The sequence below is a fragment of the Maniola jurtina genome, chromosome 24 (genome assembly GCF_905333055.1).
Source record: "Maniola jurtina chromosome 24, ilManJurt1.1, whole genome shotgun sequence".
Lineage (NCBI taxonomy): Eukaryota > Metazoa > Arthropoda > Insecta > Lepidoptera > Nymphalidae > Maniola > Maniola jurtina.
Window position 1 is genome coordinate 1,530,396 of NC_060052.1, and position 18,127 is coordinate 1,548,522.

Consider the following 18,127-nt stretch of genomic DNA (forward strand, 5'->3'; position numbering starts at 1 on the left):
ATTAAAAAGAACAAGATACAGATACTGCAAGATTAGTTTAGAGAAAAGACAGAAAATCGATGCCATTGAACATCAAGTCATAAGTAAAAGCGAGTAAAGAGCTCTCAAAGATTGTTGTTTGGGTTGAACCATCTACAGTACACGACAGGTTGAGATGGCATTCGGGGTATGAGATGGGGGCACGCCCCGCACACCCGCGCTCACCCGCAGCGGGTTAGCGCGGCGGATGTGCGGGGCGTCCCATCCCTGGTTGCCATCTCAATCTGTCGCGCACTATTATAGTACACAGTCCATAGAAGCCGTTGACTTATTTATTACTAGAGAATGCCCGCGACTTCGTCCGCGTGGATTTAGGTTTTTAAAGATCCCGTGGGAACTGTTTGATATTCCGGGATAAAAAGTTGCCTATGTCAATAACAGGGACACAAGCTACCTCGGTATCAAATTTCATACAAATCTGTTGTGAACTGTTTGTTTTTCCGGGATAAAAAGTAGCCTATGTCCTTTCCCGGAATGTATCCTAAGTCTGTACAAAATTTCATTAAAATCGGTTCAGCGGTTGAGCCGTGAAAGCGTAGCAGACAGACAGACAGACATATAGACAGACAGACAGACAGACACACTTTCGCATTTATAATATTAGTATGGATGTCAAGTAATGTATTGACATAAAATAAATATTAATTCATTTATCTGTATGTATTAGAAGCATTAATGAGTCTATCTGTTGTTGGTTTCACATGACTGGTTTTTAGTTGAAACAGATGTGAAGAGGCTGTTTTTTTTTACACCAAGGTTGTTATGAGAGCAGTATTTGTTGTGAAATGTCAATTTTATGGTTGAGAAATACAAGTTTTGGGAGAAAATGTGGCTTTATTTCAACCCTATCACTTTAGTAAATAGATTAGGTAGGTAACTAATTACAGAAATTAACAGGGCTCTCTCCGTCACTTACTCCATACAATCGTAGCCCCAATTTCATTTGAATATTAAGCAACCAAAGTCCATGAAATTTTGCAGACATATTTTTAGAAACTAATATCTGCGCCTATGGTGTTTTATATTTTTCTAAAAATATGTAGTTTTAAAATTACAGGGGCTCAAAGATTTGTATGTGAATATTTAAGACCGCATAAGACCGAATATTTTAACGGAAATCTGGAAAACCACAGGCATAAATATTAGTTCCCGGAACGTTTCTACAAAATTCCATTGAGTATGATTGGTTAGTATTCCAATGAGAGACGAACTACGTTTGTATGGAGCGAGTGACGGAGAGACCCCTCTTAAGAACTAAGTACAGTCTACACAACAGGTTAATAGAATATAACCTACTCATGGCATTAGGTTTTGGGAAGTATTTAGGTGTAAATTCTAACTATAGTACGCGACAGGTCGAGATGGCAATCGGGGTGGGGACGCCCCGCACACCCGCACTAACCCGGTGCGAGATAGCGTGGGTATCGTGCGGGGCGTTCTCCCGCCTCATACCCCGATTGCCATCTCGACCTGTCGCGTTTAGTAATCAAATCTATGAACCTGTTACATCGAGGACCCACCTCACTAAAAAACCTCATTCAATTTAACATACCACAAAATATAGACCTTAACTTAAAAACATTGTAAAGTCAAAACAAAACTCAAAAACACGACGGCAACGTTTCATTAAAAGTCGCATTGGTATAAACGCCATAAAAACACCCAAAAATGGCCACAAAACAGTAAATAAACAACCAAAATGTAACCCCCACCATCTCCCTCCCACAAAACCCGTATAACCCTGAGGAATTAGTTGTACCAATCAAAATGGGTAAGCCAAAGTACGACCATCCAACCCCCACGTTTCCATACAAAATAGCCAAAAGACTGAACATACTGAGTGTCCCGCACAAGTATATCATTGATACCGAAGAGGGCATGCCGGCGCTAACTCCTCAAGGGATACGGAAGTCAGCTCTGAAAAGTATTTTGAGTGATAGAGTGAATGATGCTGCTTGGCCTTACGTACGGTTAGTAAAACAATGTTTAAATAAATAATGATTTAGAAACTGTAACTAAGTATGCCCAAGCTATTAGCAAGCTGAAGTGGCAGTGGCAGGCCATGCCTGTCGTAGAGGCGATGGCCGTTGGAGCCGGAAAGTCCTTGAGTGGAGACCGCGTAGTGTGGGACGCCCTCCAGCACGATGGACCGACGATATAAAGCGGCTGGCGGGAAGTGGCTGGATGAGGAAGGCTGAGGACCGGGTGTGGTGGCGCTCTTTAGGGAAGGTCTATGTCCAACTGTGGACGTCCACAGGCTGATGATGATGATGAACTAAGTATAATACAGTAGGTATGTATGCCTGAGCGCTGGGTGCTCTCCGCCCTCTATCTCGATAAGGGTTGAGCGTATGGAAAAAAAGTTGGGACAAAAGTTGCAATTTTTTTTTATCTTTAATTTTTTAATATAAGTGTTGAAGTCATTGGAATCATAGAAACGGAGATAATTGCAAGAAACCAATTTTCGTGACATTTGACCTCGAATAACACAACGCAGACACGAGATAGGTACCTAATATAATATTATGAGACATTTTAAACAACTTTTAGAACGCCAAATAGAAGATATAAATGTAGAGGCACTAGTAAATAAGTATTTTCGAGCTACGCCGTGTGAGCCGTAGCAAGTTTGGTTAGTTGCCTCTAGCCCGTTGTGTGGTGTGGTAGTCTACAAGAATTGTAACTTTAAATAGTGAATTATAATATATATATTTTTTAGTGTTCATTTCTTTTGTTTTTCTTTCTACCCTGGTAGAGAACACGGCGCTATATATACATCAAATATCTGTACGTAAAACACCTGTACATTGGTGACTCGGACTTTGAACTACCAGGGTAGCGCGTGTTAATTTTCTTAATTAAAATAAAGTAAAGTAACGTAAGCTAGGGCAACTCAAATTAACACGTGTAAGGAAGTGAAAAACTAAAAAACTTTAAAAATGGCGCAACCTACGACAGTAGTGAAGGATGAAGACACGTATTTAGCGTCGATATCTATCACGTCGAAGATCCCGGAGTTTTGGACCGACCAACCTAGGGTCTGGTTTATCCAGCTGGAAGCAATACTGGCACCACAAAAACAAGGAGACGCATCCAAGTATAATATAGTGGTATCCAAGCTGGGTAAGGATGTCATACAACAAGTGACAGACATCCTGATCAATCCTCCGGAGGTGCGTAAGTACGAGGTACTTAAAGAAAGGTTGCTGAACATATATGAAGAGTCGGAGAACCGCCAAATACAGAAGCTCATCGGGGAGATGGAACTGAGTGATCAGAAACCCAGCCACCTCCTCCGAAAGATGCAGGATCTGGCCAGGGGTAAAATTAGTAATGATACCCTAAGTGTTTTATGGCAGAATCTGCTACCAGCAGCAGCACGAGGCGTTCTGGCTGCGACAGAAGCCAAAAATCTAGACAGACTAGCCGTGATTGCTGACAAAGTAATGGAAACTATGAAGTCCCAACCGATAGCAGAAGTGGCAGTTAAGGAGGCGGTACCCGGAACTTCGTCGATGACAGCTGAAATAGCCAGGATCCATGCGAGGTTGGACCAGCTGGACAGGTCCAGACACAGTTGGCGAGGTAGGCGAGGTCGCGGAGGTTTCCGTGGTCGTTCGCGTTCCAGAGGACGAGACGACAACAGGTCCAGACGTACCCCGGATAGCCCGGACTGGCTCTGCGTGCATCATTTTAAATATAGGCAGAGAGCTAATCGCTGCGAACAGCCGTGCACCTGGAATAAGCAGGAAAACTAGTGGAGATGCAGGTGGAACCGGTGGGTACCTGCGTCGAATTTGGGAACCACCGTTTATGTATTACGGATAAGGACAATGGCATACGTTATTTAATAGACACAGGTGCGAACATTTCAGTGTTGCCTAAAAGTTATAAATCAGTGTGTGATAGTACAGTAAATAATAAATACAAACTTTATGCCGCGAATGGTAGTGAAATACAAACTTTCGGAACAAAGACTCTAGTGTTAAATTTAAGATTGCGTCGTGCGTTTAAGTGGACTTTTGTAATAGCCGACGTTAAACAACCCATTTTAGGAGCGGATTTTTTAGCTAAGTATAATTTGTTAGTAGACTTAAGAAACAGACGATTGTTAGATCAGGAGACTAACATGTATGTAATTTCCACTATAGTAAACTCGGAGCATTCATCTATTTTTACTATAGCCGAATCGCATCCATGTTATTCTCTCCTAAGTAGGTTCCCAGAATTGACAATGCCAGCGACGTTCAAAGAACCACCACGTCACAGCGTAAGACACCACATCGAGACTTCAGGACCTCCGGTGCATGCGCGCCCAAGGCCGCTGCCGCCGGACCGATTTAAAAAGGTAAGAGAAGAATTTCGCCTTATGCAGGAAATGGGTATTTGCCGCCCGTCAAAGAGTGCGTGGGCGAGTCCTCTACACGTCGTACCTAAAAAAGATGGTAATATAAGGCCGTGTGGAGACTATAGAGCGCTGAATGCAATTACGAAGCCTGATAGATACCCAATTCCTCACATAAAGGATTTTACGTTTATTTTAGCCGATAAGAAAGTATTTAGCAGGATTGATATTAACCGAGCGTATCACTTTATTCCGATAGCAGAGGACGACGTGGAGAAAACAGCAATCATTACACCTTTTGGTTTATTTGAGTGGCCATGTATGTCTTTCGGTTTAAGAAACGCAGCACAGACTTTTCAACGTTTCATGAATAATTATGTCTTACAGAATTTAGAGGCAAATTTTCAACAAAATAACCCGGATTGTGCGAATTATAAAGCAGAATTTGTTTTTTCATACTTAGATGATTTAATAATAGCTAGCGAAAATAGTTCGCTCCACGAAAAACATTTAGAGACCGTTTTTGAAAGATTACAACAAGTTGGACTAACTATTAATTTAGCGAAGTGTGCGTTTTCACAAGATAAAGTCGAGTTTTTGGGTCATGAGGTGTCAGCCAGTGGCTTAAGACCGTTGCCAAGCAAGGTCCAAGCAATTGTAGACTTTCCCAGACCGAAAACGGTAGAGGAACTTCGTAGATTTCTAGGCATGGTAAATTTCTATAGAAGTCATTTGCGTCAGGCAGCCGAATATCAAGCTGAATTAAATAAGTATCTTCACGGAGCAAAGAAACGTGACAAAAGTAGTATAGTGTGGACAGAAAGTGCTGTTCAAGCTTTCGAACAATGCAAGTTGAATTTACAGAACGCTGCTTTGTTAGCGTATCCGATTTCAGGTCAAGTGCTTGCTATAATGGCAGACGCGTCAAATACTTGCGTTGGAGGCACATTGCAACAAAGAGTAAATAACGAATGGGTTCCGTTAGGTTATTTTTCGAAAAAATTGACTGACACGCAACAAAAGTACAGTACCTACGACAGGGAGTTACTTTCGCTTTATTTGTCAGTGCAATATTTTAGGAACATGTTTGAAGGTAGAGATCTCATTTTGTATACAGATCATAAGCCGTTAACGTTTGCGTTTAAAAAGCTAAGTAGTAGTAAAGAAACGCCGCGAAGGACCCGTCAGTTATTATTTATTAGTGAGTTCACGACGGATATACGCTATACAAAAGGCGAAGAGAACGCGCCCGCGGACGCGTTATCGCGCGTTGAAACAATTTCGTGTCCGTCAGTACTTAACTTCACAGAAGTGGCTATTGCGCAAGCGAACGACAAACAGCTCACAGAATTGTTAGGAACAAAAAACGGTAATACGAGACTAATAAAAATTGACTTGCCGAGTGTAAATAAGCCGATTGTTTGTAACTTGCGAGGCGATAAGGCTAGGCCTTACTTACCAAAACAGTTTAGGCGTATCGCATACGAAACAATACATAACCTAAGCCATCCTGGCATTAGAACAACAAGGAAAATTGTAACTAATAATTATTTTTGGCCTGGGATGAATAAAGATATAGGTATTTGGGCTAGGTCGTGCATAGAGTGTCAAAAAGCAAAGGTTCACAGACACACTATGTCACCTTTAGGGCAATTTGCAAAAGTAGATAGAATGTGTCATTTACACATTGACATTACAGGTCCATTTACTATTTCAGAGGAAGGCTACAGGTATTGTCTTACAATGATCGATAGAGAAACGGGTTGGCCGGAAGCATTTCCAATTAAAGATATTTGTGCGAAGACAGTAGCCAAACTCGTGTATGAAGGATGGATTACTAGACATGGGTGTTTTATTAATTTGAGTTCAGATCAAGGAAAGCAATTTGAAAGCAGTCTCTTTAGACAGTTAATGAAATATTTAGGGGTTCATAAGTTTAGGACGACACCGTACCATCCACAAAGTAATGGCATGATCGAACGATGGCATCGTAGTTTTAAGGCCGCCTTAATGGCGAGATTAAAGGACAATAGATCGTGGGTTGAAGAAATGCACACCATTATGATGGGACTACGTGCAGCACCACGCAGTGACACAGGGGTAAGTGCCGCGGAATTAACCTTCGGGCGAACTCTGAGGCTCCCTGGAGAATTTTTCGAACCATCGGATAGTAAGATAACGGACGGTGAGGAGTACCTAAAGCAGTTGAAACAGGTAATTAGTAATTTAAGACCGAAACCCGAGACACAGAGAGACTCTCGAACTATTTTTGTGCACCCTGCTTTAAAAGACTGTAAAAAAGTTTTTGTTAGAAACGATGTAATGCGTAAGTGTCTACAACCACCGTATGACGGTCCCTATAACGTCATAAAGCGGTTGGAAAAAGCATACTTAGTACAGTTACCCAATAGACAAGCACTTATTTCAATTGATAGGTTAAAACCGGCTTTTGTCCTGGATATCAAAAATCCACGACAGACGCCGGATGAAACGACATGTAAGAAAAAATGTAGATTTAGTGACGATGATGTTTTGCCGACTCATACAATCCGTACTACTCGGAGTGGGAGAGTCAGCAAAACGCCCGTTAGGTATCAGTAGAATAATTTGAGTATCAACTAGCAATTAAGCAATAAGTATTACGAAATAAGTATTGTAAAATGGCCCCGATCCGCATATATTATTTTTCATTAGAAGACATAACTAAACCTTATTATTGGGAGTGTTAGAGTAGTTGACGATTGTTATAGTTTATTGGATAGTGTGTAAATGTAAAATGTAATGTAACAAACATTCGAAGCGTTGAGTGCAACGAAGGCTGGATGGCGTGGGAATAGCAACAATTGTAAGTGGACTTGCCACAGCGACCCCGTCGCCACCCGCTCAAGTTGTAGTGACCTCATCTCAAGTATGATGTGTTAAGAGATGTACCATGCATCGAATCAAAGGAACACTTTAACTGGGTGACGTGTTTAAATTATGATTTGTTGGGTAAGCGGATCGGAAACATTGCTAGGGTTGTTGAAAAATAAAGAACGAATATTGTGAAATAAAATTAAGGTTGCGGAAATTTGTATTTGTTTAATTTTTATTAAGATAAAAATTTGGGGTGGTGTGATGTAGAGGCACTAGTAAATAAGTATTTTCGAGCTACGCCGTGTGAGCCGTAGCAAGTTTGGTTAGTTGCCTCTAGCCCGTTGTGTGGTGTGGTAGTCTACAAGAATTGTAACTTTAAATAGTGAATTATAATATATATATTTTTTAGTGTTCATTTCTTTTGTTTTTCTTTCTACCCTGGTAGAGAACACGGCGCTATATATACATCAAATATCTGTACGTAAAACACCTGTACAATAAACGAGTTTTCAGCTTATTATCTCAAATTCCGAGCTTGACCCCTTTCCCCCCCCCAAAAGTGACTCGCCTACCTATACCTTTTTAATTTTTTTAGCCGTTTTATATTACTAAAGCGCATGTACAAGAACAAATTCAGCCAAGAACGCTTAGAGCGCATCGACCGCATGATAGAAGCGGCAAATGCGACCTGCTACTCTAAGCTCGCCAACTGCGTCATAGACCTGAAGAAGAAGGACGCCAAGGACGTGAAGAAGAAGCGAGGCTGGAGCGAGAGCGACTGGAAGAAGCATATGGACTATATCAGCCAGATTGCTGGGCCTAAGCGGCAGTTTGAACCACCTCCTGTAAAGGTACCTGTGTTTTAAATTCAAATTCAAATTATTTTTATTCAATTAAACTTTTACAAGTGCTTTTGAATCGTCAAAATAATCTACCACTGGTTCGGAATGCTGTTCCTACCGAGAAGAACCAGCAAGAAACTCGGCGGTTGCTCTTTTCAAATGTACAATTTACAATAATATGCCATACTGTATACAAGCAATTGCAGCGCCCTGTATTGCTGGAGCGAATCAAATCCAAGCTTTTTTGTCATTTACATAATCTTCGATTGTATAATAAGCTTTTTGTTTGGTTCACCGATATCGACAGTGAACAGACGACAGCTCAAGCGAGTAGCTGGGAGCCCCTGGATAGAAGAAGCAAGACCGTGTTCTGAGAAAAGATCATTCAAAATTCAAAATATTTTTATTCAATTAGACATTTACAAGTTCTTGTGATTCGTCAAAAGTATCTACCACTGGTTCGGAATGCCTTTCATTCATAGAGATCTATGCCCCGCAGTGTACCACGCATCTAGTATAGGGCTAATTTTTCAATCGTCAAATCCCTTTTGTCTGAGGAATAAATTTGAGGGCATGATATTTTTTCTATAGGAAATCTGTCAAAACGTCACAAGGGTTTCGTACTTACCACCCGCCCGTACAAAAATAACACTTATTTCATGGCGCCCATTATGAAATTTTTATCATTTGTTGTCATAGCGGCAAGAAAAGTACACATTCTGTGAAAATTTCGACTCTCTACCTATTACGGTTTACGAGATAAAGACCGCTGACAGACAGACCGACGGAAAGCGGAGGCTAGTACACAGAATACTTATACTCCTAGCGGAGGGCTAGTAATAGGGTCCCGTTGGCGTCCTACGGGTACGGAACCCTAAATTTTTTATATAAATTATTATTTTTATTTAAAACCTTGTCCATTTATGTCTCGACAGAGAGGCCTACGTAAACCGCTGGAGCTTCTTTTGCCGAGAATCAACCAGAACTGTCACTTGCCTGAATTCAAATGGTACAGACGGTTGTCCAAAGAGGATTGGTACCGCGATCCTGTCAAGGTAATTATTGTACCCGGCAGAAACTTACGACCTTTGGAAAGAGATACTGTACTTTTTAAAGGTCAAACCGAGAGTTCCCTCACTAGTTCACCTTGCTATCGTGAACTGTTACTCACGGATAAACAATTGTAAATTAAGTAAATAACACCCCCGACAAGTGAAGGTTACAGTAACTAGAAAAGAGCTGATAACTTTCAAACGGCTGAACCGATTTTCTTGGATTATTTCTAAGAACACTCTCGATCAAGCCACCTTTCAAACAAAAAAAAAACTAAATTAAAATCGGTTCATTAGTTTAGGAGCTACGATGCCAGAGAGAAACACAGATACACACGTCAAACTTATAACACCCTTTTTGGGTCGGGGGTTAAAAAGGTTTTACTTCAAATCTCAATTTGTAGGTACCGCCGAACGCTCTCAAATACCAGATAACGGACAGAGTGAAGAAACTAGCCACTCCAAGAGCTATACCGCAACCAGAGTGACCGACTTAAATATCAATTTCCTGAAAATAAGACTTCCTCGATAAAGACTATAAAACCTAAAAGTCTTGTAAGAAATAAGTTCCATAAAGCAGTCACAAAATAAAATTCTTGGAAAATCTGTACCTGTTTTATTTAATACTACCGTCCCGCCCCGGTTCCGCACGGGTAGCTTATTACAATTTTCGCAAGGATCTTGATTTTTTTGAAAATAAAATATAGCCTACGTCACTCACGAATAATATAGCTTTATATTGGTGAAAGAATTTTCAAAATCGGTATCTTTGTAATTGTACCTACTTTGAATAAATGATTTTGAATTTGACTTTGACTTCGGTTCAGTAAGTCCAGAGATTACCCCCTACAAACAAACTTATAAACTTTACCTCTTTATATGTATTAATAATAACGTAGACTAACTTAACCCTCTCCCCCCTTTTTGGTATTGGGAGGCAAAAATAAAAACAGTGGTATTATTGTCATTATTTTATTAAACATGGTAACATTAAATACTTAATCAATACTGTTTCCTATCAATTTCGTCTATGATTGCAGATCACATTTATCCAAAAAAAAAAAATATACAAATATAAATAAATAAATTACGCTTACCGCTTAGGTACTCTAAGAGCAAATTTTTCTACATTTGGTATGTTTATAAAAACGCCCATTCTGTACAATACATAGTTATAAGAGACAACCAAAATGTATCATAATATTAATCAGATACCAAAACTTGAATTAATAACTTCATTTTTGTATAAACGGCACTAAATCACACCCGCGATTTCATCTATATGGATTTAGGCTTTTTAAAATCCCATGGAAACTTTTTCCGGGGTAAAAGGTAGCCTCTAAATGTTTCCGGGATGAAAGCTATATCTGAACCTGGTCAAAAATAAGGTAACAGACATACCTACATACTTTTGCATCAATATATTTGTGTGGATATATAACATTAGTATGGATGGGAGATTTATAACTTGTATGAAAAATAAAAGAGTATTTCCATTTCTGTAACAAAAAACTTTTTTTTAACAAATACCTACTAAATGTATTCAATTTTTATAAGGTCATCTCTTACACTACACAACAGGGCGTCATTATTTTTAATTTTTATATTTATTTATTTGTCCCTATCTTTACACTCTAAGGATAAGCACGCACTGTGGAATATAACCGCGCGGTTATATTTCCAAAAAAATATTCGTCTTTCCCACAGCACTCTATACTGATGAGTCATTGAGGATTAAGTATAATAATTTTGTTTGACGTTTACATTACTGTAATGGTTGTTTGGTAGAAACCGCGCGACAATATTTCACAGTGCGTATTAGCCCTATTGAGGATGTGTAGTTTATGTAGTTGTGAGGCTATGGATAACCGCGTACGTAAAATCTTTCGTGGTGGATTGTCCACCGAGATCCTTGGTTCTGACTTTGCCGTCCGTAAGTACTCTGAAATAAAAAAGATCAAGTTCAAAAAACTGGTCAAGTGCGAATCGACTCGCGCACCGAGGGTTCCGTACTACGGTCATATTTTTTCAATATCTTGCACGATAAATCAAAAACTATCATCATGAAAAAATAAAGTTTTTTCATGATCACATTTTAATTTTTTTTGTGATGTAACAAGATTTTTCCCCTTATGTGTGCTATAAGACCTACCTACCTGCCAAATTCATAATTCTAGGTCAACGGAAAGTACCCTATAGGTTACTTGACAGACACGACAGACAGACAATGAAGTAAACCTACAAGGGTTCCTTTTTTCCTTTTGAGGTACGGAACCCTAAAAATAAAGCAGTAAGGTTTATACTTTTTATTTGTTTCCACATAAAAGGATTGAAGATTGAGGAAGGAAGGAGGACCGTCTATTGTTGAATTTCACAAATAAACTAACTTAATGTTGATATCTTATTACGTAAACTTAAAACTAAAGAGCTGGAAGCAATACTAACTTGTTGATAGCATTCTTGATCATTTTAGAGTAAGAGTGAAGGTTGACATGTGCCAGCAAGTTGGCGGAGCACAGAAGCATAGCAGTGGGATTCGCGATATTTTTGCCCACAGCTCCGGAGAAGATGTGGCGGGCTCCCTGAAATATACATTATTAAACATCAACACCACAAAATAAGAAAGAAATCACTTCAAATCGAAGTACATACTCTTTAAATTTTATTAATTGTTTTCCACACGATCATGCCCGCGCGTCATCACAAGTCCACTCAATCATGAAACTGTCCACGATTTTGATTCACCTATTCAAATACTAGATGGGTGACCGACTTTTCGGTCGGGGAACTTTCGGATGGTGTTCGAATTTGGCCTTTTCGCTTCCTCCGTGCCTCGGAGAGCACATTAAGCCGTCGGTCCCGGTTATTATCACTTACATCTGATAATAACTGTCCATTAACCTAAGAGTCGAAATCTCGTTCTTTTAGAAAGTTGTATGCGGAAGGATCTGGGAACCCACCGTATTATTATCCCACGAGAACTCCTACCATTACAGAATTAATGGAAAGGGGTCACGACCTTCAGTAATGAGGAATAACGACTATAGAGATATTCAAATACCGCACAGTCAGAACTTAACGTAGTGCAATTGCATCCTACAAGCCCACTCACGGATTTGCCCACGATTTTGATTTATTTTGACTCACCTGTTCAAACACCGCACAATCAGCACTATAAGAAGCGCCGGCGACTACGCCCGCACCACCCACAAGCCCACTCGCGAGGTTGTCCACGATGTTGCCGTATAAGTTAGGGGTGACCATAACGTCAAATTGGTTGGGGTTAGAAACCATCTGCATCGTACAGTTGTCGACGATCATTTTCTCGAATTGGATACGCGGGTAAAGTTTTGCCATCTGTAAAGAAAGTAATACTCATGTTGATTTGTCTTCTTTTATTATCGCACGAAGCGATAAGGCCGTCTTTGCGCGCCCTTTTTTTTTTTTTAATTAAAATTTTACCTTATTTGTGCAGCAATAAAGAATTTTATAGCTATTGAGATTGGTATAAAATTCAAGGATTTTCCTTAAGATTCCCTTCAGAAATTCACGCGGGCGAAGCCAACAATTAGGGAGACATCAACTAAAAATATTGGGTCACTCACTTCTTCACAGCTTCTCAAGAACAGACCGTCGCCCAACTTCATGATATTGGCCTTGTGTACAGCAGTCACCTTCTTACGCCTCATCTTGACAGCGTAATCAAACGCGAACTTGGCGATACGTTCGGACTTGGCCGCTGTGATGATCTTCAGACATTCCACTACGCCTGTGGAACAAAGCATAACTCATACACATCAGTTTTTTAGAATACTTGAGAGGAAATCTAAAAAGCGTACTTCAGCTTTTCCCCAACAAAACACAGTTAAAACGATTGAGATATTATTTAAGCCTTAGAAATCAATACAACATTTAAGTTAGTTCTTCAAAGATATGAGTTATGACAGATTAGCTGTAGAATTTTATTAAAAAAACTAATTTTGATGAATAATGTGAGGCATGACAGTAATCAGACCTTCATGGCTTTTGTTTTTAATGGTAAGTCAGTCTTGAAAATTTCCTTCTAGCCATTTATTCCAGATGCTGTTGATTCTTTGTTCTATTTCACATCAGTATTTTATTTAAAGACCTGACTTGAAACTTACCAGGCACAGACTCGTGTTCCAAAGCAGAGTATTCGCCCTCAGTCTGTTCTCGGATGATGATGCAGTCGACATCATGGTGACGGCACTTGACGTTGGGTAAAGACTTGACATGGACGACGTTTGCGTACAAGTCTAGCGCATTACGCAACTTCATGTTCAAGGTTTGCAGTTCGCCGGTGTGGGAAAAGTCTGGGGTGGCCAAAATACCCTGTGAAAATTAAAAATCAACTACATATGTACACGTACTACGTATATACATCTGTATATGCTACAATTAAATTTAAACAAAACTTTTTAACCGTTTTTCGAAACTGTTAATTTTTTAAAGTTGCCAGAAGACTAGAAGATGAGTGAATCGAGAGTAAGGTGAGGTTCAAAAGTTTGAAATATGTTTATGGATCTTTTGTATGTATCCAAAAATTTGGCACTTTAATAAAACTTTTTTAGTAAATACCTTGATACAAATTTTGTTTCTGGCAATGGAGCCAACAACATCTTCCAGAGGAGCACTTAATGTGGGATTTACTTCGGAGAAAAAGTAAGACTCGAAGTCCACGGGTATGCCTGCCGCCTGTTTAAATAGTGTACTATTAAACTCTTAAATTATTGTTCTTTACAAAATGATTTTTGTCTCATTTAATGAATAGGTTAGTTTGGTAGGTTAGGTAGGTTTGGTAGGGTAATTGGTTGGTTAGGTAGGTTAATTTGTCTCATAATGAAATATCATTTCATGTACATAACATCTTGCAGTTTAGAAAAATTAAATATCAAGGGCATCATTTCGTATGTCAGATTTTTATCACAATTTTATTGAAATTAAAATTTTATTAATTTGAAATGTTTCTACTTCTGTCAGATGGTGATACAAAAAAGCTGTAATAAGATATTATGTGATATACTGATATCAGATAGGAGCCAAGCTGCGATTCACCACTGTATTCGTTCGTTTGTTCGTTTTAATTTTTACAAGTTAGGTTATTTCCAACATCCATTATGAAGCTTCGCTCAAAAAACCTGCTACAATGACAGTACATACAAATAAAAATCGTGAGCATACCTTGAAAACCTCTTGAACGGAGTACACAAGCTCTGGACCGACGCCATCACCGGGTATGAGAGTGCACTTTACGCGACCCTCCTTGCTTGTTTGCTGAGTTAAAAAAAATATATTATTGCTCGATCTTTACGCAAGCTTAATATACAGAAATTTTAAGGTATTGTGTTTCTGAGTTACTTTTAACGCTAATAATAACTATGACTACTTACCTCGGAGATCTTAAAAATTATGTACGTCTACGCAACTTGCTTGCCCTGTCAGGTTTTAAATCAGAGAATACCTGAACTTATCTAGTAAATCATCAGAAAGTTGGCAACAAATTAATATTTCTATATGTTTTTAATTGTATACATTAATATTAAATCGTATTTTATGCTTGTATATTTGATAATAATAATTATTGTAAATAGGCTTTATATATTTGATGCAATTAATATTTAATAATTTCCAGTTGTTCTTATAAGTCGATTTGTTGTTGACATATTTGTTAGGTTAGGTTAGTAAATCAAGAAAGTGGGAGCTAATCCCACTGTTTTGATTTTAGTAAGAAAAATATTCAATATATTAATTTATAATCCAAAGGTATCTCTTTCGAATTTGCTAAGATTATTTTCCACTAGGGATGTGAGCTAAATTCACCAATATGATAGCTTAATTTTAATAACTTAGCTAAGTAGGTGGCTGTTGTATACTTAAAAAGGGTTGGGTATGGTTTAAAAAAACAATCGTTTTGGTCGGGTCACACCTAGCTCTCAATATGCATCCACAAATCACTAGAGAAGAACTCATTGAGATTTCAAATATTCTGAAGAAATAAAATATTATAAACACATACTAACAAATATAATATATGTTACATATTATGTACTGTATGTGCTTATTTTATGTAATTAATGATACTGGTGGATACAACATGAAATAGAGTTATTTGTTACATTGCATTGGACAACACAAAGGCACGCATTGCATGTGATGCATGGATTCATGCAATGTTATATTCATACATAAATGTGTAACACAAAATATCATTTCAATATAACCCATAAGTCCTACATCATTTACTTATCACTATTGTTTCTCATTGATTTATTTGCTTAGCATCTTAACCTAACTGATTATAATATTATGGCAACTCTTAAAACTTGCACCCATGGGTTATGTTCACATAATGGCTGTTCTATTCTTGTAAATACTACTGCATTATAACATTTAAAATGTTGTTCCAATACTACCACTTTTATAGGTCGCATCGGCGAAATTCGTTTGCGCAGATAAGCATAACCTAATATCGACTAAACCTGAATGTATACCAATGAAATACAAACCTTATACCTTCACATTAAGATTTTTACCACAATAACAGAGACTGATCTGTCTCGCTCATAATTCGCGCACAATACATGGCGCGTAGGCAACAACCAATAGCGGACGGACGCGCTATGATTGGCCTGAGATAATTTCCCGTCTTCCAAAAAAGGTTTCTGCGCAAGTACATCCGCGTAACTTATAAAAGTGATAGTACTGGGGAACAATAATTTCTGGCATTGAATAGAACAGCATAAAATAACACCAAAATATAAAATGCATGCAATTTTCAAAACACTTACATTTTGGTATGGGCATGTTGTTCCTGACAAATACACTTTAAAAAAATATTACTTTTGTTCTAGAAACATTTTATTTCTTAAACTTAATTTTGATACCAATTTTGTAGATTTTATCTACAGACAATAAATAATTTTGTTGCCAAATTTAAGTCTTATTCTTATAAGTATAATCAGAAATACATTTATTTTTATGGATATAATGCAAGAAAGCAGAAGTATAAAAACCAGCACCCTTTCATATTATTGAAGTCCTAAATCTAATAGATGGATGTCTGGTAAAACGTTATGGTCCCATTGAGAGGCAATAGGGGAGGTCAAATGCCATCAAATGACCCCTAAATATCTAAGGGTGGAAAAGGTCCATTTTTGAGTTATTGATCGTTTTTAATTCTATTCTGCCATTTTTTTGAGTCTAATATCTTTTTTACAAATCGATTGTACAGTGTACTACAGGTAAAACACATAACTGAGTAGTTTCCTGCAACAAACAACCATCAAAATTTCACTCTATATTAATATTATAAACACGAAAGTTTGTATGTATGGATGTTTGTTACTCTTTATGGGACTTATTTGGCTGAAATTTGGAATGGAGGAGATATACCCTGGATTAACACATAGGCTACTTTTTATCCCGGAATATCAGTTAGTTCCCATGGGATTTTTAAATACCTATATCTATGGGAACAAAGTCGCTGGCATCAGCTAGTGTATAAATAAGTAGCATACAATCTTCTGCTTTTTTGCATTAGGATAGGTGCAACCATTAGTCAGTTAGTTTTCTCACCAGGGTGCTGATTGAAAGGGGCGCGAAACATACGTTTTTGTCAGCATTTATAGCTGTTGTGTGCAAACCTTTGCCGACGACCTGTGAACCCTAAAAATAACATAATTACCATAAATACACATTGGTTAATACATAATGGCCTAGTGGTTAAGATGTTGGCTTCTTTTTTTAAGAGGGTCCAGGGTTCTAACCCAGGCATTTACCTCAACTTATTAGTTATCATGATTTAAGCAATTAATTATCAATTGTTTAATGGTAAAGGACTCATCATGAAATCTGCATGCTTGAGAATTCTCCATAATGTTCTCAAAGGTGTGTGAGGTGTGCCCAAAGAGAGAACTTCTCAATCTGAGAGGATACCATACTCAGTAGTGGACTGGCTATGGGTTGAAATGATTGATATTTGATACCATAAATTGCTATGATGTGTGATGGCAGAGTAATAAAATTAATGTGTGACAAAGTGACAATTGGTTGCATGTTGCATGTTTTTTTTTTTCTAAACTCATGTTGTTTTTTGAAGCGAAAAATAGTGACAAATGCGTAGTATCTTCGAAGAAATTCTAAGATATTTGTGTAGGTATATATATATGGCTCTATACTGGTTTAGAGCAATAGCTAACAGAGAAGATGGATTTATAGAATTTCTCCACATGATATCTCCTCGGATTTCCTTAACAGATGAAATTAATCTAAATGCGCAGTACTTTATTAACTTGGAAGGAAATGACACCTATATGCATAGCACTGAGTAGCACTCGTGATCACGTGAGGTTATTTGATATCATCAAGGATTTGTTTTTTAAAAGGAATTTATATCGCAAACACTACTAAAATCTAAACATTCTTCGCATAAAACACAAGTATTTTTAAAGAAATAACAAGATTTAGAATGATAACAAGTAGTTACGAAACAGATTTCCAAAATAGATTTTCAAGGGTTTCTCTAATGAAGTTAGTAAAAAAAGCATACGATACCTGTATTAATGTACGGAAAACATTTCTGGTAATTAGAGACATGCTTAATTAGTTTTGAAACCTTATAAAAGGCTATTTTTTCAGCAAAGCTAAGGTATTTCTGGAACGGATTTAATGACGTCCCGGCGAATGACAAATAAGGATTGACATTGACAATTGACATTTGACAATTAATTTACATGGATTGACAAATGAGAAGACAAAATACGTTCCTTGCCACGTATATTTTGAGAAACACATGATGTTAGCTTCGGTACTGGTTCGAAGTTTCCTGTAACTTGCAGTGTGCTTATAATGGAACGCAGAAAATAATTATTTTTTAGTATGATAACACCTACCAAAAGTCACTATTTTTGCTGTTCATTGAAGGTTCGTTGGATTTAAAGTCTTCGTTATTGTTCTTTTTTTTAATTTATTCA

The 18,127-nt window shown here is 37.9% G+C and overlaps 2 protein-coding genes across 3 annotated transcripts; one reads left to right on the plus strand and one right to left on the minus strand.

The window, feature by feature from the left end:
* The first annotated feature begins 1,615 nt into the window (after window positions 1–1,615).
* LOC123877656 lies at window positions 1,616–9,740 on the plus strand. Its single transcript, XM_045924504.1, has 4 exons — window positions 1,616–2,009; window positions 7,836–8,091; window positions 9,018–9,137; window positions 9,539–9,740. Exons 1-4 carry the CDS (start codon window positions 1,807–1,809, stop codon window positions 9,620–9,622), a joined length of 663 nt encoding a protein of 220 aa, XP_045780460.1. The 5' UTR covers window positions 1,616–1,806; the 3' UTR covers window positions 9,623–9,740.
* A 354-nt stretch (window positions 9,741–10,094) lies between these two features.
* On the minus strand, window positions 10,095–17,863 carry LOC123877648 (isocitrate dehydrogenase [NAD] subunit beta, mitochondrial). Of its 2 annotated transcripts, none has more exons than XM_045924491.1 (9): window positions 17,709–17,863; window positions 16,764–16,820; window positions 14,337–14,429; window positions 13,734–13,850; window positions 13,280–13,487; window positions 12,740–12,903; window positions 12,282–12,491; window positions 11,580–11,716; window positions 10,095–11,076 (listed from the first exon to the last, which is right to left on the minus strand). In XM_045924491.1, the coding sequence occupies exons 1-9, from the start codon at window positions 17,748–17,750 to the stop codon at window positions 10,977–10,979; spliced, it is 1,128 nt and encodes a 375-aa protein (XP_045780447.1). In that variant the 5' UTR covers window positions 17,751–17,863; the 3' UTR covers window positions 10,095–10,976. The 2 variants fall into 2 exon arrangements, with proteins under 2 accessions (XP_045780447.1, XP_045780446.1); XM_045924490.1 differs by having other exon boundaries at window positions 16,731–16,820.
* Window positions 17,864–18,127: the final 264 nt, after the last annotated feature.

Excerpts from the sequence above, each read along its gene's own strand:
- LOC123877656 (XM_045924504.1), top strand. The coding sequence starts at position 1,807 with ATGGGTAAGCCAAAGTACGACCATCCAACCCCCACGTTTCCATACAAA. Across the intron at positions 2,010-7,835 it reads GCTGCTTGGCCTTACGTACG|CCGTTTTATATTACTAAAGC; the intron begins GTTAGTAAAACA and ends TAATTTTTTTAG. Across the intron at positions 8,092-9,017 it reads TTGAACCACCTCCTGTAAAG|AGAGGCCTACGTAAACCGCT; the intron begins GTACCTGTGTTT and ends ATGTCTCGACAG.
- LOC123877648 (XM_045924490.1), bottom strand. The coding sequence starts at position 17,750 with ATGTCTCTAATTACCAGAAATGTTTTCCGTACATTAATACAG. Across the intron at positions 13,851-14,336 it reads CCGTTCAAGAGGTTTTCAAG|GCGGCAGGCATACCCGTGGA; the intron begins GTATGCTCACGA and ends CTATTTAAACAG. Across the intron at positions 13,488-13,733 it reads GAAACAAAATTTGTATCAAG|GGTATTTTGGCCACCCCAGA; the intron begins GTATTTACTAAA and ends TAATTTTCACAG.